This window comes from Argopecten irradians, chromosome 7, assembly GCF_041381155.1.
Source record: "Argopecten irradians isolate NY chromosome 7, Ai_NY, whole genome shotgun sequence".
NCBI classification, from domain to species: domain Eukaryota; kingdom Metazoa; phylum Mollusca; class Bivalvia; order Pectinida; family Pectinidae; genus Argopecten; species Argopecten irradians.
Window position 1 is genome coordinate 8,027,841 of NC_091140.1, and position 27,457 is coordinate 8,055,297.

A 27,457-nucleotide genomic window follows, 5' to 3' on the forward strand; every position below is an offset into this window, starting at 1 on the left:
TAATAAAAAGTTTGGTATTATTTGAAATTAAAATACGTTAAGTAATTTGAAATTTTTAAACAACCACTTATGTACGCGGTATGAGCATGACCGATTTATGGTGTGCTACCACAATGTTTACTTGCACGAGTTATTTCCCTTTAAAGGTACTGCTCGATATTTGTCGTCAACATTTATTTAAAATCCTCTAATCTATCGTTTAAAATTGTATATGTTTTGCTATAATATCTCAATATCATAACTTATCTTCATAACTAGACAATTTAGAAAATTTAACTTTGAAAACTTGATGTAGGTAGCATTGTGAGAACCCCCCGCCAAAACAGCCGGTGTTTCGAAAGACATCGGGACAAAGACAGAAGACAGGGGTAAACAGGAGGAAAATTGCTTATCACAACAGCCAGGATGTCGGGCTCAGAATCAGACAGTAACGAGGAGGCTATGGACCAAAGCGATTCATTCATGGTAGTAATAATAAACCCATAATTCATGAAAAGTCATAAGTATATTCCACGGGCTGTATTACTTCGCGATGAAAAATGTCGCATTATCCGCTAAATGCATTTCGGTTAACCCACATGACCAAATGCACGAAACCTTGTTGTTACACAATAAATCAAGCAATCTGACATTCACCAATCTGTTACAAATGAAAAATAGCTACAATTTTTATCATTATTTAGTTTGTCAACGGTCACACATCAATACCAAAATTGATAGCCTGCCACCGACCCCCCCCCCCCCCCCTCCTGTCCCTCACGATTCTTCTGGCTCTAGTAAACTGTTTTGATTTATTTGTAACCATACTAGGTAGCCAATAACGAAATATATATATAACAGTAGAAGATCTCTCTTAAATAAGAAGTTTATGGAAAACGTCTGTAGCGGGATTGGACTGGGTCGATCATCGGTGACCAGGTAGCTCAGAAGTAGAGCATTAGGCTACTGTTCGGAGGTCCAGGGTTCTAATCGTGGTGTGGCCCCTACATTTTCTATTCTCTGTTACAAAATTGCACCAAACCAAAATACCTACAGTGGAGGTGTAAGGGTCTCTCGTAAGTCGAAGTCTTTGAAAAAGGAGGGAGAATGTCATGGAAACATGAAAACTACACCTTTTCTTCAAAACTGCACTATTTTACGCAAAGAACTACACTTCACAACAAAATTAGATAGGCATGTCTGCACTACCTATCGCTAGCTGACAATTTTGGATTGTCGGTCTTCAGAGTCGGGTTTCACTTTATAATTATTGAAATATAATGTAATATGTTTTGTCTGTTTCCAGCCTCCAGGACAGGCCCCAGTAGTGATGCTAAAATCTCCCCCAAAACAAAAGGGAGAGGACGAAGAGGAGTTTGATGCTAAAATTGTAAGTGTAATCAGCAAAACAGGAATTGTTGAAATCGATGATAACGCATGCATATACACCAAATGATAACTAAATATGGCCTGTACATATAGAATTTTGTAGCTCAGTTAAATCTGTGTAATACACAGTTTGCATCCTGAAATAATTCCGTGGCACTATGTTCTATTGCGTCTTTGCATATTACAGAGTTAACTCCCTTGCAGGTAGGTATCAATTGTTACGTCATTATTTTGTGAGCGCAATTCACGGCGTTTTCTTCAAAACGTTTGACGTTACGCTCGCAAAATCATGACGTCACAATTAATACCTACCCGCAAGAGTAGATAACTCTGAAATATGCAAATACGGAATATTGAAATAAATACTGATTGCGAATGCACCAAAACCAAAAGAAATTATTTTGTATTATTTTTTGTATTAAGTAGACACATATTAACACGATTATATATCAGTTATTGTTCAAATGATTGGTATCGTTTATCCTCCGCCGGCGTTGGAGCATCCTTAAGCATTTGACTCGTCAATTTGTAAACCTAAAAGGTTAAAATAAATTTTATTTTATTGTCAAACATTGAAGTTTTAAAACAACCTTGGTAGTGTTAAGTTTATATGTTCATCATTTAACTTTCCTATTTACAGGAAGCAGACAGAGGCAACAGGTTTGAGTTTTTGCTCAAACAGACAGAATTATTTTCACATTTCATGCAAACTGGAGCAGGTCCGTCAGGTGGGAAAACCCCAACAAGTCCCTTGAAAATGAAACCTGGTCGTCCAAAGACGAAGAAAGATGAAAAACAGAAACTTGCATCAAGTGGAGAGTACGTAATCAACAAAGACGGGTATAAATTTAGGTCAAATCATGTAAATGACCATTTCTTATTTTTTTAACACCAAATCAACTTGTAATATCCTCACTGTTAGTATTAATGATTAATTACTATTTACTTATTGCACTACCCTAAAGTCTTGTGATTCCTGTCGAGAGTATGTAATCAACAAATATGAGTACAATTTTAGGTCAAATTATCTAAATGACCATTTCTTATTTTTTTAACACCAAATTAACATGTAATTTCCTCACTGTTAGTGTTAATGATTAATTACTATTATTTACTAATTATACTACCCTAAAGTCTTGTGGTTCCTGTCGTATTTGAAATCATTATCAATAAATTATAATTTAGCTTTGATTGAACTATAAAGTGAACATTGCAAAGAAGGGGGGAAATAAAAAGATTCTATTATGTGTAAGTCTTCTTAATGTTGAACTTAGTGTAAATTTAGTTCATTTAGCTTCAAATATAAGTTTCTTTCTATATTCATTCATCAATATATTTTTAATTTGTAGTCATAGACATCGAAGAACAGAACAGGAGGAAGATGAAGAGCTTCTCACAGAAAGCAAGAAAGTTCAGAACAACGTGTATCGCTTTGATAGCTCCCCATCATGTAAGTTTAATGAAATCGTAATTATATATAAACTTGCTGTTAAAACTGAATTTGTATTTTCAAATTCAATTAACTTAAACGTAATAAACAATTTGAAGTTATGAACTGTCCTTTTTGAAAGCAAAGCTCAATTTGCATTAATTGACATTGAAAGAAGTTAACTTGTGAAGCATGAAGCAATAGTCTTGCAAAATAGTTCAGTGAACATGTTTTGTGTTAGTTTTGGATAACATACATAAGTTCCTAATATAACATTATTAATTGTGTGACATGTAAAATTGTAGTTAACATGCATGATGAAATATTTAATCTAAGGAATTCCTTTTATGATCAGACATACATGATTTGGATATGTTGTTTTGATATTCTACAGACATTAAAAGTGGAGAAATGAGGGACTACCAAGTTCGTGGATTGAACTGGATGATATCACTGTATGAAAATGGTATCAATGGTATTCTGGCTGATGAAATGGTAAGATTCCAGAAGTGAATCTTATTTTTAACCCCCGTTTTCACCGAAACGGGGGATATTAATTTGGGTCTGTCTGTCTGTAACGCTTGGTTTCCATGCAATAACTGCCACAACTCTTAAGCAATTTTTTTGTACCTTGGTCACATGGTTAAATGTGCTAAGGGCTCGGAAGAGTTTGCTCGGCACTTATGGCCCTTTGATTAACAAAAAACAACACAGAATGGCATGGCATAAGTTTCTTCACAAAATGATAAAGTCACAATGGATACCAACCCACAAGAGAGGCAATTCTGTAAATATGCAAAGATAAAATTAGTGAATGTTGTTTAATTTTACCAAAATACGTAGTATGCATTAAAACTTCTGTGACATATTGAATCAATAATTTTGTCAAATTACATGTATTGCCCAGAGTGTGGACAAAAAGGAAAGTGTAAGGAGTACTTTCAGATATTATAGACAGAGAACTTAAGTTTGATCATCTTCAAGTTACTGAATTTGAGTCTTTTGTGTTATGAAACAGTCAAAAAATAAATTTACATCTGCATTCAGGTTTATATCAATTTCCTTTGAACTGGCTTGCTTTAATTTGATGTGATAGGATTTGAAAGATTGAGAACTGTAGATTATAGGGCTTAAAATGGTATACTATAAATGAATCCTTGTGTTTCAGGGTCTGGGTAAGACATTACAGACTATATCTTTGCTGGGTTACATGAAACACTACCGACATCTGCCATCCCCTCATCTTGTCATCTGTCCCAAGTCCACACTGGCTAACTGGGAGTGTGAGTTCAAGAGGTGGTGCCCAAGTCTCCGCGCCGTCTGCCTTATTGGAAGTGCTGAACAAAGAGTAAGTCATCACTCATCTTATCTACTTTTCATTGGGCTTGAACAAATTTTTACAATTTGTGTTTTCAATGGCTCGACGGACAATGTATCTGACACTATCTGTTACTGTAATGCTACTTCATAGATTCAGACTTAAACAAATCAATTGGTAAATCAGTGGCTTATTAATTTGTATGAAAAAAAAATCTTACAATACAGAATATTAATATTTTAATCCAAGATCTCCATGCTTGCTGTCACGACTGTCCCACTTTATTTGTGCTTTAGGCTACTTTCATCCGAGACACAATGATGCCCGGCGAGTGGGATGTTTGTATTACTTCATATGAAATGGTCATCAAGGAGAAATCTGTTTTCAAGAAGTTCAATTGGCGATACCTTGTCATTGATGAAGCTCACAGAATCAAAAATGAAAAGTCCAAGGTAATATCCTATACATGTATTGCCGAAAAACCAAGTATGATTTTTCAGGAATTCTAAATGTCAACAGAACACAATTAATTAAAAAGCGAAAACAGCAGGTTTACAGCATTATGAAATTCAGAATTGTTAATTTATAAAGAAACAGGCAAAAAATTGGGGAAAAAAAACAACCTGACCAATTGAATTATTCTTTTAAAAAAAGTTGTTTTATAATTTTTAAAGCATCAACTCCGATTTCTTTTGCAGCTCTCAGAAATTGTGAGAGAGTTTAAATCTGCGAATCGTCTGCTGCTGACAGGAACACCATTACAGAACAATCTCCATGAGCTTTGGGCACTACTCAACTTTCTTCTGCCTGATGTGTTCAATTCTTCTGATGTAAGTGCGAACAATTTTATACTACAGTCAAAAGGTAACGTAAGTTTCAGCTAAAGTGACCAAAAGTCAAATTAAATTTTCAGTATATAATTCATACTGCTGGCCATGGCTTTAATAACAATTGGTTAAATGGTTATTTATATTTTTTAAATGTTTTGAATGTTTGTTATGTCAAGGAAAGTTATTTTGGTATCAGTGAACATCAATCAGTCAATAGCAGATTGATTTAAACATTAATTTAGGTATTTTACTGAAATTGCAAAAATGGGAGTTTGCTTGATTAGATGCACAAAAAACCCACCTGATAATTGTGTTTTCAACTTTTTAGGATTTTGATTCCTGGTTCAATACTAACTCCTGTCTTGGTGACAAGGAGCTTGTGGAAAGACTGCACATCGTAAGTATTTCTGATACAGTTCATCTTGAGTAATTAATAAACTGTATGTTTAATTTCACACTGAAAATTTGACAATTAATAGATCTTTGTTTAAATCTAAGACAGAAAATGAAACACTTTGTCTATAGGTTTTCTTTTTCCTACCATGGATCTTTTGTATTGATTTGTCAGTTTGCATTATGTTCTTTTTTATGATTTAATATGTACATTATTTATATGGAAATACAGATGAATCTATCTTGTTTGTTATTTTTATGATGCCAATTTCATTTGTTGTGTCTAGCAGAATGATCTCTTTTACACTGACAGGTGCTTAGACCCTTCTTATTGAGACGTATCAAGTCAGAAGTGGAGAAGAAACTGTTACCTAAGAAGGAAGTGAAGATATTTGTTGGTCTCAGTAAAATGCAGAGGGAATGGTAAGTTATTTCACTTGATATTTGATGAATGGTTAATGACTAAATATCCAATCAATCGAAAGTTTTTTAGTAAAACTAAGATTTCAGTAAAGATGACATTCTTCATCTTTAATGAACAAGAATTTTAGGTACTTGAACATCCCATTCAGTCTCATTTTGTTTGTGTTGAGAAAAAGGTTTGTTTTCCAATTTTACACCAACACATTGAATGATTTAATGAGATCTGTGACTGTCTGCAACTTTAAGCACTAGTCTGATGCCCATGACTAGTAATTTTACAGCTGAACTAGTACCTATTGTAATGAACTAGTCTGATTGGACTAGATTGATATTGTAAAATGCTACATTTACAAGAGCGGTGGTCAATTGCATTTTTCAACAAATTTTGAGTGCATTCTTTATGCAATTATTCCAGTCTGGATGCATCATTTTGTAAGAATTTGTGTTCACGAAAGCATCCAGACTGCAATTTGGGTGAAAAATTGTAAACTGATCATGACTGAATTTGAAGTGCTGTATATTTAATTTAGACAAATGATTGAATAGTCAAACTAGTAAAATTTTGGGGTTTACTAGACCAAATGACTAGCAGCGGAAAAAAATAGCGTCACAGACTGCTTTGACATATGAAAAAGAGACATTAACATAGAAGAGATCAAAGCATGAAAATCTATATAATCTGAACCTTTTTAATACTGGACAGGTATACAAAGATCTTAATGAAAGATATCGACGTTGTGAACGGTGCAGGAAAAAGTGACAAGATGAGATTACTCAACATTCTCATGCAGCTGCGAAAATGTGCCAATCACCCCTACTTGTTTGATGGAGCAGAGCCTGGTATGTAATTAAATCCTACTTGTTTGATTAAAACATGTGAATGTAATTACATCATGTAGTTTGGAATGTTTTATTGAACAAATTTTTTAACCTCAATTGATTTATGGTCCATTTTTTTTTTTATTTAAACATTGATGTCACTATATTCTAATTTCATCAGGGTATGAAAGAAATTTTGTTTTCACACAGTGAATCTGTATAGCAGATTCTCACAAAAGTTTACAAGCAAAATTTATTTCTTTAGTTTACTAATCCTTATCAGTTTTAATGATACCACTTCAATGTTATTTCTATTAAACATTTATAATTTGATTTTCCAAACCCATGTAAGACCATACTTATTATTGAAGTAAGCACTATCTAATAAACCACATTATATTGTGCGGTAGGTCCACCATACACTACAGATCAACACTTGGTAGATAACTGTGGTAAAATGGTCATCCTTGATAAACTACTACCCAAACTCAAGGCACAAGGTAAGTTAGCCAAACTATTGCAAAGGTTACTGTCAGGGAAGTATGCTTATGGTTCTTAATTGTTTTTTACACATTGTATACTCTGTAGCAAAGTTCAAGACTGTTTCATCAATCAGTGTCTACATTTGTAATTCTGTTCGCAAATAGCATTTAGGGATCTTGTCCAAGGCCATCATCATTAGAAATAGATTTTTTATCTTTCTAATTTTTCCTGAGAATTCTAATTTTGACATATAATACCACATCTTTTAATAAAATACATTCAATTGTTATTCCTTATCAGAAACATTGGTGTTATTCCAGATGTTGAATATAGATGTTCTGCTGTAAAAACATTTTGCTGTTTGTTGAACACTGCTTAGATTTTTGTAAGCCAGAATTTTAATCTACTTTTAGACTCCAGGGTACTGATATTCAGTCAGATGACACGTGTCCTGGACATCCTAGAAGATTACTGTTTCTGGAAAAACTACAATTACTGCCGCTTGGATGGAAGCACACCTCACGAAGACAGAACAGTCAGTTTTGACAATGATTGCTTCATGTCCTTTCAGTAGCTAGGTTGAAAGTACATATGTATTATTGTGATTATGATGTGTCCATTTTGTGACTTTTGATAAAAAGTGGGAACTATTGCCTACTTTATAGTATTTAGAGGGAGCTTTGCCCACTTTATAGTGTTTAGAGGGAACTATTGCCCACTTTATAGTATTTAGTGGGAACTATTGCCCACTTATAATTAATATTGTGTAGTGGGAACTATTGCCTACTTTATAGTGTTTAGAGGGAGCTTTGCCCACTTTATAGTGTTCAGTGGGAACTATTTAAACAGATTGTATTTTCAACTGATTCTCCACACTTCAGAACTTGTCTTACTCCACACTTCAGAACTTGTCTTACTTTTACCATTTTATACAGGTGTCTATCAACGACTTCAACATGCCAAACAGTTCCAAGTTTGTGTTTATGCTGAGTACGAGAGCTGGTGGACTGGGAATCAATCTGGCTACAGCTGACTGTGTGATCCTGTACGACTCGGACTGGAATCCTCAGGTGGATCTCCAGGCTATGGTAAGGTGCCAACAACATCACAAAACATATATTCTGTATTTCAGAGTAATCTGCCCTTGAGGGTAGGTATTGATTATTTGGATATGTTTGTGAGTGTCTTATCATTTTACACAAGGCATAATTTTCACTAACAAACTCTTACTGCATCACAATCAAAACCTATCTTCAAAGGCAGATAACTCTATAATCAGCTAACATCATATGGTTGGTTGATATTATCAAAACCTACCTTCAAAGGCAGATAACTCCATAATCAGCAAACATAATATGGTTGATTGATATTCAGAATTATGTTCTGTCACAAATTGGGCAAGATTGTGACAAAAGAAATGTGTTCACTGCAAAATGTGAATTATTACCTACTTTACATCATTACACATTTAAACATAATGCAGTTTTCTATGTCTAAATTTTAATTAATATAGGTTTGTTTAGATTTGTATGATATTAAATGGCATACAGCAAGTTTCACTTCTTACTGTTATCAAAACATTCTAAAAAAATGAGTGATAAACACTTTATATCTCCGGACACATTTGATTCTTATGAATTACCCGGTGAAAAGTTTTGATATCTGACTTTGTTGTATTTTAACTGTTATGATATACACTGTATATGTACGATTTTCCACAGGACCGTGCTCATCGTATTGGACAAAAGAAGCAGGTGAGAGTGTTCCGGTTCATTACAGAGAATACAGTGGAAGAAAGAATCGTGGAGAGAGCTGAAATGAAACTCAAACTTGATAACATCGTTATACAGCAAGGTACAGCGTCTACAAGTCAAAGTTTATACTGTCAATTCTATTGTCTGATAGCAATATCTTTTTAGGTGATCTAAGAGGGTCTCGGATGACCTAATGCCATCACCTTTTGTCCAGCATCGTCCTGCTTAAACGCTTTACATTTTCGACTTCTCCAAAAATGCCAAACATTTATTGAAATTTTGCAGAAATCTTCCATGGCCCCTCCCCCACCTCTAGACAATTTTGAGCATATTCTGCTCAATGGTATTTTAGAAATTAGTGCATACTTGATGTTTGCACATATTGTTTATGACTGACCCCCAGGGGCCTGAGGGCGGGGCCAAAAGGGGTCAAATTCACTAAAAATAAAAAAAAAATCTTCTCAAGTACCAGATGGTAGAAGGAGTATAATTAATCATAATATTAATCGCTCCAAATATGATCACAGATTTCCAATGTTTGTAAATAAGTATATGGAATTGAAATCAGAATGAGGTTCTAATAGTTTTCTATTTGGATGATACTTGCAGGTCGTTTAGTTGATCAGAACACCAACAGACTAGGGAAGGAGGATGTACTGAACATGATCCGACACGGAGCTAGTCACGTGTTCGCCTCCAAAGAAACAGAGATCACTGATGAGGATATTGATCTGATTCTGGAGAGGGGCGAGAAAAAGGTAAGGTAATCATTGGAGAGGGGAGAGAAAAAGGTAAGGTTATCACTGGAGAGGGGCGAGAAAAAGGTAAGGTTATCACTGGAGAGGGGTGAGAAAAAGGTAAGGTTATCACTGGAGAGGGGCGAGAAAAAGGTAAGGTAATCACTGGAGAGGGGCGAGAAAAAGGTAAGGTTATCACTAGAGAGGGGCGAGAAAAAGGTAAGGTTATCACTGGAGAGGGGCGAGAAAAAGGTAAGGTAATCACTGGAAGGGGCGAGAAAAAGGTAAGGTAATCACTAGAGAGGGGCGAGAAAAAGGTAAGGTAATCACTGGAGAGGGGCGAGAAAAAGGTAAGGTTATCACTGGAGAGGGGCGAGAAAAAGGTAAGGTAATCACTGGAGAGGGGCGAGAAAAAGGTAAGGTATCACTGGAGAGGGGCGAGAAAAAGGTAAGGTTATCACTGGAGAGGGGCGAGAAAAAGGTAAGGTAATCACTGGAGAGGGGCGAGAAAAAGGTAAGGTTATCACTGGTGAGGGGCGAGAATAAAGGGAAAAAGAAGGTTATCACTGGAGAGGGGCGAGAAAAAGGTAAGGTTATCACTGGAGAGGGGCGAGAAAAAGGTAAGGTAATCACTGGAGAGGGGCGAGAAAAAGGTAAGGTTATCACTGGAGAGGGGCGAGAAAAAGGTAAGGTTATCACTGGAGAGGGGCGAGAAAAAGGTAAGGTTATCACTGGAGAGGGGCGAGAAAAAGGTAAGGTTATCACTGGAGAGGGGCGAGAAAAAGGTAAGGTTATCACTGGAGAGGGGCGAGAAAAAGGTAAGGTAATCACTGGAGAGGGGCGAGAAAAAGGTAAGGTAATCACTAGAGAGGGGCGAGAAAAAGGTAAGGTTATCACTGGAGAGGGGCGAGAAAAAGGTAAGGTAATCACTGGAGAGGGGCGAGAAAAAGGTAAGGTTATCACTGGAGAGGGGCGAGAAAAAGGTAAGGTAATCACTGGAGAGGGGCGAGAAAAAGGTAAGGTAATCACTGGAGAGGGGCGAGAAAAAGGTAAGGTTATCACTGGAGAGGGGCGAGAAAAAGGTAAGGTTATCACTGGAGAGGGGCGAGAAAAGTAAGGTATACTGGAAGGGAGAAAAAGTAAGGAAAAAGAGGGCGAGAAAAGGTAAGGTAATCACTGGAGGGGCGAGAGGGGTATCACTGAGAGGGGAGAAAAAGGTAAGGTTATCACTGGAGAGGGGCGAGAAAAAGGTAAGGTTATCACTGGAGAGGTGCGAGAAAAAGGTAAGGTTATCACTGGAGAGGGGCGAGAAAAAGGTAAGGTTATCACTGGAGAGGGGCGAGAAAAAGGTAAGGTAATCACTGGAGAGGGGCGAGAAAAAGGTAAGGTATATCACTGGAGACTGGGAGGGGCGAGAAAAAGGTGTCGGGAATATCACTGGAGAGGGGGAGAAAAAAATGGGAGGGAAAGGTATAATTTCACTGGAGAGGGGCGAGAAAAAGGTAAGGGAATCGCAATAGTTTTATCTTATGCATAACATGGTTTGTTTGCAAAATTAAATTTTTGTTATGCTTATTAAATGTTTTGTATCATTTAATTAAGATATATTTTAATCATTTCATTATAAGCCTGAGGTAATAATCTTATAAATTTACATTTTGCCACAGAGACTCCCATTACTGTAATTATAATTGTGATCTACATTATGAGTCAATAAATGCAGTATAGACTTGGTGTAGTAATATCTATATTAATGGATGTGAGTCTTGTTTACTGACACCATGTTAGTCCGTGCAGAAAAATTGATGTTGTTGTTTAATGAACCAGGTTGGTTTTGAAACTATAAAAAAAAATATTTCAAATGTCTGGATTATTAGAAGTAAACTGAAAAGCTATTGAAAAGCCTTAAGATTTTGTTCTCTTTTCAATTTTTTTATAGGGTCTATTTTCTATTACACTGAAATTGGCTGTTGAGTTTAAATAGCTGAAGCGGGAAATTCGAATGTTCGCTCGCATCTAAATTATGTTTAACTTTGAACTAAAAAACAAAATGTAAATGTAACAATTAAAGGATTATTAGATTGTATTTATTTGAGATATGAAATAAATCTGGGTTGCAGATAAATATGCATAGTGCCCTCTTCTTGACAAAGATTTGTTTTTTAATGTTTTTAATAGACGGAAGAAATGAGATCCAAGTTGGCTGGTATGGGTGAAGGTTCCCTGGCCACCTTTACACTAGACACGCCCAATGAGAGTGTGTACCAGTTTGAAGGTCAGGACTACAGAGAAAAGCACAAGGGAGGCATGGGGCTGTGGATCGAACCACCAAAGAGAGAGAGGAAGGCCAACTACGCTGTCGACGCTTACTTCAGGGAGGCACTACGTGTCAGTGAACCTAAAGCACCAAAGGTACGCTTCAAATGAAAGTAGTTAATCATTATAGGAGAATGTTCTGATAGTGTGACTGGGGAAAGTAGTTAATCATTATAGGAGAATGTTCTGATAGTGTGACTGGGGAAAGTAGTTAATCATTATAGGTGAATGTTCTGATAGTGTGACTGGGGGGAAAGTAGTTAATCATTATAGGAGAATGTTCTGATAGTGTGACTGGAGAAAGTAGTTAATCATTATAGGAGAATGTTCTGATAGTGTGACTGGGGAAAGTAGTTAATCATTATAGGAGAATGTTCTGATAGTGTGACTGGGGAAAGTAGTTAATCATTATAGGAGAATGTTCTGATAGTGTGACTGGGGAAAGTAGTTAATCATTATAGGAGAATGTTCTGATAGTGTGACTGGGGAAAGTAGTTAATCATTATAGGAGAATGTTCTGATAGTGTGACTGGGGAAAGTAGTTAATCATTATAGGAGAATGTTCTGATAGTGTGACTGGGGAAAGTAGTTAATATTATCATTAGTGTGAGGGGAAATGTTCATTATAGGAGATGTTCTGATAGTGTGACTGGGGAAAGTAGTTAATCATTATAGGAGAATGTTCTGATAGTGTGACTGGGGAAAGTAGTTAATCATTATAGGAGAATGTTCTGATAGTGTGACTGGGGAAAGTAGTTAATCATTATAGGAGAATGTTCTGATAGTGTGACTGGGGAAAGTAGTAAATCATTATAGGAGAATGTTCTGATAGTGTGACTGGGGAAAGTAGTTAATCATTATAGGAGAATGTTCTGATAGTGTGACTGGGGAAAGTAGTTAATCATTATAGGAGAATGTTCTGATAGTGTGACTGGGGAAAGTAGTTAATCATTATAGGAGAATGTTCTGATAGTGTGACTGGGGAAAGTAGTTAATCATTATAGGAGAATGTTCTGATAGTGTGACTGGGGAAAGTAGTTAATCATTATAGGAGAATGTTCTGATAGTGTGACTGGGGAAAGTAGTTAATCATTATAGGAGAATGTTCTGATAGTGTGACTGGGGAAAGTAGTTAAATCATTATAGGAGAATGTTCTGATAGTGTGACTGGGGAAAGTAGTTAATCATTATAGGAGAATGTTCTGATAGTGTGACTGGGGAAAGTAGTTAATCATTATAGGAGAATGTTCTGATAGTGTGACTGGGGAAAGTAGTTAATCATTATAGGAGAATGTTCTGATAGTGTGACTGGGGAAAGTAGTTAATCATTATAGGAGAATGTTCTGATAGTGTGACTGGGGAAAGTAGTTAATCATTATAGGAGAATGTTCTGATAGTGTGACTGGGGAAAGTAGTTAATCATTATAGGAGAATGTTCTGATAGTGTGACTGGGGAAAGTAGTAAATCATTATAGGAGAATGTTCTGATAGTGTGACTGGGGAAAGTAGTTAATCATTATAGGAGAATGTTCTGATAGTGTGACTGGGGAAAGTAGTTAATCATTATAGGAGAATGTTCTGATAGTGTGACTGGGGAAAGTAGTTAATCATTATAGGAGAATGTTCTGATAGTGTGACTGGGGAAAGTAGTTAATCATTATAGGAGAATGTTCTGATAGTGTGACTGGGGAAAGTAGTTAATCATTATAGGAGAATGTTCTGATAGTGTGACTGGGGAAAGTAGTTAATCATTATAGGAGAATGTTCTGATAGTGTGACTGGGGAAAGTAGTTAATCATTATAGGAGAATGTTCTGATAGTGTGACTGGGGAAAGTAGTTAATCATTTATAGGAGAATGTTTCTGATAGTGTGACTGGGGAAAGGAAAGATAGTGGGAAAGTAGTTAATCATTATAGGAGAATGTTCTGATAGTGTGACTGGGGAAAGTAGTTAATCATTATAGGAGAATGTTCTGATAGTGTGACTGGGGAAAGTAGTTAATCATTATAGGAGAATGTTCTGATAGTGTGACTGGGGAAAGTAGTTAATCATTATAGGAGAATGTTCTGATAGTGTGACTGGGGAAAGTAGTTAATCATTATAGGAGAATGTTCTGATAGTGTGACTGGGGAAAGTAGTTAATCATTATAGGAGAATGTTCTGATAGTGTGACTGGGGAAAGTAGTTAATCATTATAGGAGAATGTTCTGATAGTGTGACTGGGGAAAGTAGTTAATCATTATAGGAGAATGTTCTGATAGTGTGACTGGGGAAGTAGTAGTTAATCATTATAGGAGAATGTTCTGATAGTGTGACTGGGGAAAGTAGTTAATCATTATAGGAGAATGTTCTGATAGTGTGACTGGGGAAAGTAGTTAATCATTATAGGAGAATGTTCTGATAGTGTGACTGGGGAAAGTAGTTAATCATTATAGGAGAATGTTCTGATAGTGTGACTGGAGAAAGTAGTTAATCATTATAGGAGAATGTTCTGATAGTGTGACTGGGGAAAGTAGTTAATCATTATAGGAGAATGTTCTGATAGTGTGACTGGGGAAAGTAGTTAATCATTATAGGAGAATGTTCTGATAGTGTGACTGGGGAAAGTAGTTAATCATTATAGGAGAATGTTCTGATAGTGTGACTGGGGAAAGTAGTTAATCATTATAGGAGAATGTTCTGATAGTGTGACTGGGGGAAAGTAGTTAATCATTATAGGAGAATGTTCTGATAGTGTGACTGGGGAAAGTAGTTAATCATTATAGGAGAATGTTCTGATAGTGTGACTGGGGAAAGTAGTTAATCATTATAGGAGAATGTTCTGATAGTGTGACTGGGGAAAGTAGTTAATCATTATAGGAGAATGTTCTGATAGTGTGACTGGGGAAAGTAGTTAATCATTATAGGAGAATGTTCTGATAGTGTGACTGGGGAAAGTAGTTAATCATTATAGGAGAATTGATAGGACTGGAATGGGAAGTTAATCATTATAGGAGAATGTTCTGATAGTGTGACTGGGGAAAGTAGTTAATCATTATAGGAGAATGTTCTGATAGTGTGACTGGGGAAAGTAGTTAATCATTATAGGAGAATGTTCTGATAGTGTGACTGGGGAAAGTAGTTAATCATTATAGGAGAATGTTTCTGATAGTGTGACTGGGGAAAGTAGTTAATCATTATAGGAGAATGTTCTGATAGTGTGACTGGGGAAAGTAGTAATCATTATAGGAGAATGTTCTGATAGTGTGACTGGGAAAAGTAGTTAATCATTATAGGAGAATGTTCTGATAGTGTGACTGGGGAAAGTAGTTAATCATTATAGGAGAATGTTCTGATAGTGTGACTGGGGAAAGTAGTTAATCATTATAGGAGAATGTTCTGATAGTGTGACTGGGGAAAGTAGTTAATCATTATAGGAGAATGTTCTGATAGTGTGACTGGGGAAAGTAGTTAATCATTATAGGAGAATGTTCTGATAGTGTGACTGGGAAAAGTAGTTAATCATTATAGGAGAATGTTCTGATAGTGTGACTGGGGAAAGTAGTTAATCATTATAGGAGAATGTTCTGATAGTGTGACTGGGGAAAGTAGTTAATCATTATAGGAGAATGTTCTGATAGTGTGACTGGGGAAAGTAGTTAATCATTATAGGAGAATGTTCTGATAGTGTGACTGGGGAAAGTAGTTAATCATTATAGGAGAATGTTCTGATAGTGTGACTGGGGAAAGTAGTTAATCATTATAGGAGAATGTTCTGATAGTGTGACTGGGGAAAGTAGTTAATCATTATAGGAGAATGTTCTGATAGTGTGACTGGGGAAAGTAGTTAATCATTATAGGAGAATGTTCTGATAGTGTGACTGGGGAAAGTAGTTAATCATTATAGGAGAATGTTCTGATAGTGTGACTGGGGAAAGTAGTTAATCATTATAGGTGAATGTTCTGATAGTGTGACTGGGGAAAGTAGTAAATAATATAGGAGAATGTTCTGATAGTGTGACTGGGGAAAGTAGTTAATCATTATAGGAGAATGTTCTGATAGTGTGACAGGGGAAAGTAGTTAAATCATTATAGGAGAATGTTCTGATAGTGTGACTGGGGAAAGTAGTTAATCATTATAGGAGAATGTTCTGATAGTGTGACTGGGGAAAGTAGTTAATCATTATAGGAGAATGTTCTGATAGTATGACTGACTGGGAAAGTAGTTAATCATTATAGGAGAATGTTCTGATAGTGTGACTGGGGAAAGTAGTTAATCATTATAGGAGAATGTTCTGATAGTGTGACTGGGGAAAGTAGTTAATCATTATAGGAGAATGTTCTGATAGTGTGACTGGGGAAAGTAGTTAATCATTATAGGAGAATGTTCTGATAGTGTGACTGGGGAAAGAAGTTAAATAATAATAGGAGAATGTTCTGATAGTGTGACTGGGGAAAGTAGTTAATCATTATAGGAGAATGTTCTGATAGTGTGACTGGGGAAAGTAGTTAATCATTATAGGAGAATGTTCTGATAGTGTGACAGGGGAAAGTAGTTAATCATTATAGGAAAATCAAATTTTACAGTCTTTAATGAATATTTATGCATCGTTACCACTAAGTAATATTTTTGTTTATACCTTCCTTAAAATTCTTGGCAGAGTGTTCGAGAATAATAATTTTGAAATTTATTGTAGATTTATATATTTCATGAACTTTTCTCTTTTATCAATAATATAAGGGACCATTTTAGTTCGCTCCACATTCAACTTCATCTGAAATTATTGAAATCAATTCATTGTAAGGATATATACATGTACAAATGAAAGTATTTTTGACATACAGTCAAACCTGCTCTAACGACCGCCTGTCTATAACGACTGGTTTTTAGACTCCTCATGCATTTTTACTATATGATGACACTGTGCATAATGACCACCTGTCTAATGTGGCTAACAACCGGTCATTTTAGCCCTGTCAAAGTTGTCTAACGACCGGTCGCTTAGATTGACTTCTCGAGTACCGAGTACAGTGTGTGTGTAGTGGCGTCCCTTTGACCTACTTCCGGTTATTAACTCCTTTAGAAAGCAAATGGCAGTCATTACTGAAGCCCAAGCTATGAATTGGACTGTATGGTTTATCACCTAGCGGTCATAACATTTGTGGTACAAACAGGTTTGCCGACTTGAAGATGGAAGTTTTAACGACATTTTATGCCTATCAAAGACTGAAATTATGTTTGGTTGCGAACGCCATGTGCATGAAAAGATCACTTGTAAAGCGTGATTTTGAAGCCATAACTCGGATGTGATGGTAGGCATAATAAAACATGCCGATTTATTTAGGCTCCTAATGTGTTCCGTTATTCATTGTCGATATGAAGCATTGTAATACTACTAAGAAATAGCCTGTAATTAACCTATTTCAAATTAGGCCTATAAATTTATGTTCGATTTCTTCACAATTGTAGAGTCAGTCGGATTATCGCCCGATGTAACCTGGGTATTCTCGATGTGTCTATCAATAAAATACGGTCCCATTACTTGCTAGAAATGTTACTGAAAGTTGATATGTGTACCTGCATTGTGATTTAATAGTTTTGAAGTTATATATTGTGAGAAATGCCTCCAAATCGATCTTTCATGTCCCGAGATTAATCCGTCAAAACTGATTACACGGCAACATTACATACGACTTGCCAGCAAGAAAGTGTTGTATACAGGCCATGTCAAGTCAGTAATTAGGTAAATATTATGTTCATAGCTGAAAAAATCTATTACTTGTGTGTATCAACGAGTTGATTTTGGAGTTGATTTTGTTGTGATCGTTTCCGCTTGCATTTGAAAGCCCTATCAAAATCTTAAAAAATAAAACGACACACAAATCACGGAAATATATTGACACAATTAGTTTTTTAGCTCACCTGGCCCGAAGGGCTGGTGAGCTTATGTCATGGCGCGGCATCCGTCGTCGTCCGTCCGTCCGTCAACATTTCCTTTAAATCGCTACTAGTCATAGAGTTCTGCATGGATTGTAACCAAATTTGGCCACAAACATCCTTGGGGGAGGGGGAACAGAACTTATATAAATTTTGGCTCTGTCCCCCCCGGGGCAGGAGGGGCGGGGCCCAAAAGGGGTAATAGAGGTAAATCCTTTAAATCGCTACTTGTCCTAGAGTTCTGCATGGATTGTAACCAAAATTAGCCACAAACATCCTTGGGGGAAGGGGAACAGAACTTGTATAAATTTTGGCTCTGATCCCCCGGGGGCAGGAGGGGCGGAGCCCAATAGGGAAATAGAGGTAAATCCTTTAAATAGCTACTTGTCGTAGAGTTCTGAATGGAATGTAACCAAATTTGACCACAAACATCCTTGGGGGGAGGGGGAACAGAACTTGTATAAATTTTGGCTCTGGTCCCCCAGGGGCAGGAGGGGCGGGGCCCAATAGGGGTAATAGAGGTAAATCCTTTAAATTGCTACTTGTCCTAGAGTTCTGCATGGATTGTAGCCAAAATTAGCCACAAACATCCTTGGGGGAAGGGGAACAGAACTTGTATAAATTTTGGCTCTGATCCCCCGGGGGCAGGAGGGGCGGAGCCCAATAGGGGAAATAGAGGTAAATCCTTTAAATCGCTACAAGTCATAGTGTTCTGAATGGAATGTAACCAAATTTGGCCACAAACATCCTTGGGGGAAGGGGAACAGAACTTGTATAAATTTTGGCTCTGACCCTCCAGGGGCAGGAGGGGCAGGGCCCAATAGGGGTAATAGAGGTAAATCCTTTGAATCGCTTCTTGTCATAGAGCTCTGAATGGAATGTAACCAAATTTGGCCACAAACATCCTTTGGGGAAGGGGAACAGAACTTGTATAAATTTTGGCTCTGGTCCCCGGGGGCAGGAGGGGCGGGGCCCAATAGAGGAAATAGAGGTAAATCCTTTAAATCGCTACTAGTCATAGAGTTCTACATGAATTGTAACCAAATTCGGCCACAAACATCCTTGGGGGAAGGGGAACAGAACTTGTATAAATTTTGACTCTGGTCATAGAGTTCTGAATGGAATGTAACCAAATTTGGCTACAAACATCCTTGGGGGAGGGGGAACAGACCTTGTATAAATTTTGGCTCTGACCCCCCGGGGGCAGGAGGGGCGGGGCTCTATAGGGGAAATAGAGGTAAATTCTTTAAATCTCTACTTGTCCTAGAGCTCTACATGAATTGTAACCAAATTTGGCCACAAACATCCTTTTGGGAAGGGGAACAGAACTTGTATAAATTTTGGCTCTGACCCCCTGGGGGCAGGAGGGGCGGGCCCAATAGGGGAAATAGAGGTAAATCCTTTAAATCGCTATTAGTCATAGAGTTCTGCATGGATTGTAACCAAATTTGGCGACAAACATCCTTGGGGGAAGGGGAACAGAACTTGTATAAATTTTGACTCTGGCCCCCAGAGGGCAGGACGGGCGGGGCCCAAAAGGGGAAATAGAGGTAAATCCTATAAATCACTTCTTGTCCTAGAGTTTTGTTTGGATTGTGACCAAATTTGGCCATAAACATCCTTGGGGGAAGGGGAACAGAACTTGTATAAATTTTGGCTCTGACCCCCTGGGGGCGGGAGGGGTGGGGCCCAATAGGGGATTTAGAGGTTAATGTTAAAATTCCTTCAGAAAAGAAACAATGAACCTGTATTCAGAACATTACTTGGCATTACAAACCAGGTGAGCGATACAGGCCCTCTGGGCCTCTTGTTAAATAATGCATGGCAATAAATATATAAATATCTAATAGTAGCTCTGTTTTGCATCAATATAATTCTAGTGACTCGCTGTTTGGCCGAAAACCCGCTCTATAAAGGCAACATGTCTATGGTGATCGTTTTTCGGTCTCCCCTTCAGTGGTCGTTATAGACAGGTTTGACTGTACTTGATAAATGTAGACTCATTTTTCTTAAAATTTTCCACATTGCAAACTAAAAGTAATGTATTGACAGGCTCCTAGACCACCCAAACAACCAAATGTCCAGGACTTCCAGTTCTTTCCTCCAAGGCTGTTTGAACTTTTGGACAAGGAGATCTATTTCTATAGAAAATCCATCGGCTATCGTGTGCCACGGAACCCTGACTTAGGATCAGATGCGGAAAGGATTAGGAAAGAGGAGCAAGCAAAAATAGACGAGTCAGAAGTCTTAAATGAAGATGAACTGAAAGAGAAGGAGGAGTTGCTGAATGAGGTAACATATTGGGAATGTTATGATCTTATAGACCTGTAAGCTATAAAAATGAATGTTGGTGAATAGAACAAAAATATATATAACCCATTTATAAATCATGAGTAAGTGGCAGATAGTGTTACTCATGTCTGTTGCATCTCATTGTGCCTCTTTCTAATTATATAAGAAGGTACAAGCTTCTATAAAAGTCTAGATTCTAATTTGCCTGTATTAATCTCTAGTTTACCTGCATACATCACTAGTTTACCTGCGCAAATCTCTAGTTTACCTTTATAAATCTCTAGTTTACCTGTATAAATCTCTAGTTTACCTTTATAAATCTCCAGTTTACCTGTATAAATCTCTAGTTTACTTTTATAAATCTCGAGTTTACCTGTGCAGATCTCTAGTTTTCCTGTATCTCTAGTTTACCTGTATAAATCTCTAGATTACCTGTATAAATCTCTAGTTTGCCTGTAACAATATCTAGTTTACCTGTATAAATCTCTAGATTACCTGTATAAATCTCTAGTTTGCCTGTAACAATATCTAGTTTACCTGTATAAATCTCTTAGATTACCTAGATGTATTTACTTGATTCTTTTTGATAATTGTTTTCTTGTTCATTTCAGGGATTTACAAATTGGAGTAAGAGAGATTTCAACCAGTTCATCAAAGCCAATGAGAAGTATGGCCGAGACGACCTTGATAGTATTGCCAGAGATGTAGAGGGCAAGACTCCAGATGAGGTAACATTTATACAACATCATATAGAACATTCCCTCATCTATCATCTTGTACAATTAGAAGAAAAAAACATGGGATGGTGGCATTTTGCTCTAAAAAAAATCTAATGAGTCCTGAATAAATGATAGTGTTTAGAGTATATTCTAAATTGGTGAAAATATATGGTTTTATGTGTCTAGAATTTATAATTTGCCTATATCCTGGAATTGTAGATAGTATGATTAAATCTGATGTAATGTTTGCCACCAGGTGATGGAGTACTCGGGTGTGTTCTGGGAGAGGTGCAATGAACTACAGGATATAGACAAGATCATGTCCCAAGTGGAGCGAGGAGAGGCCAAGATACAACGTAGGATCAGCATCAAAAAGGCATTAGATGCAAAGGTAGGCACTCTTTGTGAATCCTGGATGTTTAAACAGCTTTTGAATCACAGAAATTCTTATAAAATTGCTCAGTACTGAAATTTCAAATCCGTTATTTGCATATTTTAAAGTTATCTCCCCTTCCAGGTAGATGTTAAATGTGTCATCATGTCTTTGTTGGCATATTTTTCAGAGATTTGTATACAATATAATGATTTTACAATCAGTACCTACCTGCAAGGGCAGATACATTTATAATATGACCCTACACAACTTTGTGTTCTTTAAATTCTAGATAACTCTGTTTTTTTATGAAGACTACTGAAGTTGTTGATTTATTTGAAATCTATCGATGTTTTGAATTTCTCATCTGACATTTTAATTGTAGATTTAAAAATTTGTTACAGGTTTGAGTTTAAACATGTTTTATTGCAAACAAAATTACAACAGGATCGGGCACAAGTTATTACAACTTATTAAAGCCCTCTCCCAAGTTTACAGGTTCTTAACTACTAATGTGAGTTAATTGTTATCAGATAAAATTGTTTTCCTTACTTTCCTGACAGATGGCACGTTACAGAGCACCATTCCACCAACTGAGAATCCAGTATGGCACCAACAAGGGTAAAAACTACACAGAGGAAGAAGACCGATTCCTCATCTGTATGTTACATAAACTTGGCTTTGATAAGGAGAACGTGTACGATGAACTCCGCACAGCTGTGAGACAAGCCCCACAATTCAGGTTCGACTGGTTCATCAAATCACGAACAGCTATGGTAAGTCCTTTACAGGTCATAATAACTTCTCCTTCAATATAATTAAAAAATATTTTCTAGGAAACAATAACCTATACATTTGTTACTTAAATACTTCATAGGTAAAGTACTTTGGAAAATCTTTGAAATAAGTACACATTTATTTGCCCTCATAGGTTAGATAAGTTGTTTCAAGTGATTATCTATGATTGGTCCTTGAAAATGTTGATTTGTAATTTCTGAAAGAAACAAAGAAAATACTGTTTGAAGACAATTTTCACTACAACAATGGCTTTGTTTGTGTGACAGGAGCTGCAGAGGCGATGTAACACTCTAATCACCCTGATAGAGAGAGAGAATATGGAGATGGAGGAAAAGGAGAAGGCGGAAAGGAAGAGGAAGGGACCAAAATCAGGAGCAAAGGTAAATACCCGTTTATAGTTTGATCACAAGTGTTGTCAGACATAACTTCTGAGGACAGTCATTTCTGGGACAGTTTCAAGGATGTTCAGGAAAAAGAAAAAATACTTGACAAAAGTTTTTTATGATTGTTAACTCATTCATCCCTGAGATTTTATAATGGACTGGTCTAGTATTTGATTTCAAAGAGTCTAAATGTGTCTTCAGGGGTGAATGAGTTAAAAAAAAAAAGTGATGTTTGCACTGGATGGAATTGATATCTATATGATAATATTTGAAGTTCTCAAATTAAACTGGTATACTTTGACAGGGAGGACAGAAGAGGAAGGCAGATGGTACACCAGACAACCGAGGACGACCAAAGAAAAAGAAGTGATCCATCGGACCCTGATAATGTGTGGAATTCTAGGTATTACAGACATAATAATACTGTTATCAACACTGTTAAAATCAGTAGTGATCAAGTGTTACATCTCACTGATTGTGTGATGATACAAGGACACTCTAGTGATCATCGTTACATCTGAACCAGTGTGTCACAGAACCCTATATTATAGATGTAGTATGATGATTACAGGACACTCGCCGAGCTAGTGATTATCATTAAATCTGAACCAGTGTGTCACAGAACCCTATATTATAGATGTAGTGTGATGATTACAGGACACCCGCTGAGCTAGTGATCATCATTACATCTGAACCAGTGTGTCACAGAACCCTATATTATAGATGTAGTGTGATAAACAGACACAGACAATGGTGATAGAGTTGACTTATAACACTGACAACGAAATTCTCTTTCAGAGATGGAAATGTTATCAATCATGATGGAATGATGGTGTATCTGAATCTGTACCACATTAAATTCAGAAAATAACATTCTTTACACAAACCTTTAGAAAGGATATACCTAACAAGTCTTATTAAAATTATAACTCTTAATATTACAGTGATAATCATGATACAAAAGTTTTGAAATCTGTTAGAGGTGTGAGAGTTGATGCTATGAAGTTATTCCATCAGAGAGAGAATACTAATGGGAGCAAAATTTGTAAACAGATAGGAAATATCACAAATGACTTTATATAACTCTGAAAATTCTACCATGATTACTCCTGTGAATATGTAAAATTTTAATCATCCAATAGAAAAGATTTGTGTGCTATCTGTGTTTCATTTCATTGTTTTATAGTCATTTATAGCTTCATTTGGATTTTATATATTTTATCATGTCAAATTTATATTAATCATTTGTTGCATTGTCTCGCTTTATCATTTCTGTAACTTAATGTTGTTTATATATTTTGTGATAGAATATGCCAGTTGAAGATGTCACAGAAGGAAATAATAACAAAGTCAAATATAACTGTAGATTTAAAGGAAGATGTTAGGTGGCAATGTTCAATTGACAAACAAGCTTCATAGAATAGATACAAGATTCAGGTTCTAAAGTATATGTATGTGATAAGGGTGGGGTATATTGAATATTTCATTTTGTAATGTCGACATGAACATCTATATGTTGTCAATAAATTAATTTAAAAACAAATGTTCTATTAGTCCATTATGATTACCCTGACACCAACCAATCAAGAAATTAAGCAACCACGAAAATGTCCTTGTTAACAGTATTTCTAACTATATGTGCTCGTATTTTCAAACTTAACTTTACGACAGGAAAGGTTTCATGGTTCAAAGGCATCCTCAGAAATCCCCTTCTACATTTAATTTGCTCTAAATGTAGTTTTGTTCTATCTAGGTAGGTAATGATGGTTTGACTGAAATAATGTCTTAGGAAAAATAACCAACGACAAATCAGAGCTGTGCGAGAAGAGAGCTGCATTGTTCATAAGAGTTATCTTGTGTTTGATACACTTTCATGTCGAAAATGCTGAAGAGATTGAAATCTGTTAGTGTCAGCTGATGAATAGCCAAACAAATTAAATGTCAATAAGTTTGAAAGGTAATTGGATTATATTTAATTTAATAGCTTACTATTTGTGGAATGATGGGGGCTGTTCCAGCAAAACAAATATGGTAAGGGGGGGGAGGCATTTTGAAATTGGGAGACTCACCGATGGAAGCAATTTTCAATTTTGTTGACCCCCACACATGTCTATTTTTTAGCACGATGGATCCATCGTAGCTTATAGCATACCCCCTAGTTTTGAAAATCACGTTGTGAACAGGATATCTCAAGTTATACACCATTGACAGCAATGAAATTTGGCAGAGACATGTAGTTATAGATAAGGACGGAACTGATAAAACTTGGCGACAAACAGACATAAACTCTATTTTTGAGGAATTAAAATATATTTCATTCCTTCTTTGTCTATAGTAATATTTAAATGAGAAACACAATGCATTATGGGAAATTATATGGCTGACGGTACCACTTCATACAAAAGAAATAAAGTTTAAGAAAAGAATAAGGCAATTAAGAAATATTCATTATTTTTCTATTCTTAAATATGTTACTCAAAGTGTCATGACATCATAATTACCTGTGTTGGATAATCTATATTCCCTGGACAGTGTCACAAGTCAGGTGACCTAGTTTCATCTAGATGCTGTTTATAGGCCTATATGTGCGTGTAAATGTGTTACATATACCATTTACTGTTAAAGGGAAAAACAATGGTTGAGAGTTAATTAATGTATTTTGTTATCAAGGCCCTGGGAAAGGCTCGACTGTAGCTGCCGATGTCAATTTGTTGACCCGTAGTACACATTCCGTTGTGCCGAGACCCAGCCAATACAACTTGTGCATTGTTATCTTAATTGTGAAATTTATATTGTGTTGAAGAAAATGAGATAAAAGATAAGTAATTAATTTCAACGTATTGAAGCGAATTCAGTTTACCTCTTATAACCGGGAAAGCCAAACATCATTGATTTTTTTGACACCTATAATGAATTAAGCCCTCCTCCAGCAGGTATCTTTTAAAAGTCTAGTCAACTTAACACTTTGATTATACATAGTTGTACATGTGTGATACCGATAAGCAATCATACAGGAAACAGTTTCCCCAATTATTTTTTATCATATAACAATATTCTGATAAATTTGAATAAACAGCATTGTTAAATTTTGAATTTTATTAAATTTTCTTATATTAAAGTTTAGTTGATGCTATTTGAATTGGTCCCAACAATATTCTTACTAAGAAGATGCTGCTTCTGCATACGCTCACACTAAAATCCTGCTCAGAAAAAAAACTGTTCTGCACAAATCAATTTTTTTTTAAAACTGTTGATCTATATATAACTTCATATGTGATGAATGACATCTGTCTTGAAAGAATGTTATGATTGTTTTAATACCAACATAAATAAAGTTATTTAAAGATGCTCCACCGCCGACAGAGCATAAATGATATTAATCATTTGAACAATAATTGGTGTTTAATCGTGTACATATATGCCTAATTAACACAAAAAATAATATAAAATAATTTATTTCGCCTTTAGTGCATGCGCAATCAGTACTTAATTCCATATAGGATATAGTGTCACGGAATTTTTTCGGGATGCAATTAATTATTTTTCATATTTTTAACTTGAAGTAAAATTAGAAGCTCAAACTTTTCAATGGTGGTAATGGTGTAAAGTAAGTAACTTTTGTAACTGAAGAAAAATACTAAATCGTCTGCTCCTGTTTTTTATAGTGAAAAATACCATTTGTCAGCGGTGGAGCATCTTTAAATACCAGTGGTCATTTGAATTATTAGTTTAAACAGTGCATATGAATGATAATCAAGAATATTAGTCAAAATCAATTATTTAACATTAATTAACTGGACCATCGTGCTACGAGGCCATTGGCCTCTTGTTTGTGTACCCAACCATGGCATAGAAGCGATTTTTTTTGGATTTACATATTTTGATTTTTAGCTCACCTGGCCCGAAGGGCCGGTGAGCTTATGCCATGGCGCGGCGTCCGTCGTCCGTCGTCCGTCGTCCGTCGTCCGTCCGTCCGTCCGTCCGTCCGTCCGTCCGTCAACATTTCCTTTAAATCGCTACTAGTCATAGAGTTCTGCATGGATTGTAACCAAATTTGGCCACAAGCATCCTTGGGGGAGGGGGAACAGAACTTGTATAAATTTTGGCTCTAACCCCCGGGGCCAGGAGGGGCGGGGCCCAATAGGGGAAATAGAGGTAAATCCTTTAAATCGCTACTTGTCCTAGAGTTCTGCATGGAATGTAACCAAATTTGGCCACAAACATCCTTGGGGGAGGGGGAACAGAACTTGTATAAATTTTGGCTCTAACCCCCGGGGGCAGGAGGGGCGGGGCCCCAATAGGGGAAATAGAGGTAAATTCTTTAAATCGCTACTTGTCCTAGAGTTCTGCATGGATTGTAACCAAATTAGCCACAAACATTCTTGGGGGAGGGGGAACAGAACTTGTATAAATTTTGGCTCTGACCCCCTGGGGGCAGGAGGGGCGGGGCCCAATAGGGAAAATAGAGGTAAATTCACTAAATCGCTACTTGTCCTAGAGTTCTGCATAGATTGTAACCAAAATTAGCCACAAACATCCTTGGGGAAGGGGAACAGAACTTGTATAAATTTTGGCTCTGATCCCCCAGGGGCGGGGCCCAATAGGGGAAATAGAGGTAAATCCTTTAAATCGCTACTAGTCATAGAGTTCTGAATGGAAGTTTACCAAATTTGGCCACAAACATCCTTGGGGGAAGGGGATCAGAACTTGTATAAATTTTGGCTCTGGTCCCCCGGGGCAGGAGGGGCGGGGCCCAATAGGGGAAATAGAGGTAAATCCTTTAAATCGCTACTAGTCATAGAGTTCTACATGAATTGTAACCAAATTTGGCCACAAACATCCTTTTTGGAAGCGGAACATAACTTGTATAAATTTTGGCTCTGACCCCGCTGGGGCAGGAGGGGCGGGGCCCAATAGGGAAAATGGAGGTAAAATTCTTTAAATCGCTACTTGTCCTAGAGTTCTGCATGGATTGTAAACAAAATTAGCCACAAACATCCTTGGGGGAAGGGAAACAGAACTTGTATAAATTTTGGCTCTGATCCCCCAGGGCAAGTGGGGCGGGGCCCAATAGGGGAAATAGAGGTAAATCCTATAAATCGCT

At 36.6% G+C, this 27,457-nt stretch overlaps 1 protein-coding gene across 2 annotated transcripts; it reads left to right on the forward strand.

The window, feature by feature from the left end:
* Window positions 1-313: 313 nt before the first annotated feature.
* LOC138327448 (SWI/SNF-related matrix-associated actin-dependent regulator of chromatin subfamily A member 5-like) lies at window positions 314-23,896 on the forward strand. 2 transcript variants are annotated; one of them, XM_069273531.1, is made up of 23 exons: window positions 314-465; window positions 1,286-1,369; window positions 2,009-2,208; window positions 2,718-2,818; window positions 3,192-3,292; window positions 3,966-4,145; window positions 4,412-4,567; window positions 4,814-4,945; window positions 5,274-5,342; window positions 5,652-5,761; window positions 6,465-6,601; window positions 6,991-7,080; window positions 7,477-7,598; window positions 7,999-8,151; window positions 8,785-8,917; window positions 9,427-9,575; window positions 11,733-11,966; window positions 19,841-20,080; window positions 20,692-20,808; window positions 21,056-21,190; window positions 21,736-21,948; window positions 22,237-22,350; window positions 22,658-23,896. In XM_069273531.1, exons 1-23 carry the CDS (start codon window positions 406-408, stop codon window positions 22,721-22,723), a joined length of 3,096 nt encoding a protein of 1,031 aa, XP_069129632.1. In that variant the 5' UTR covers window positions 314-405; the 3' UTR covers window positions 22,724-23,896. The 2 variants fall into 2 exon arrangements, with proteins under 2 accessions (XP_069129632.1, XP_069129633.1); XM_069273532.1 differs by having other exon boundaries at window positions 2,009-2,187.
* Window positions 23,897-27,457: the final 3,561 nt, after the last annotated feature.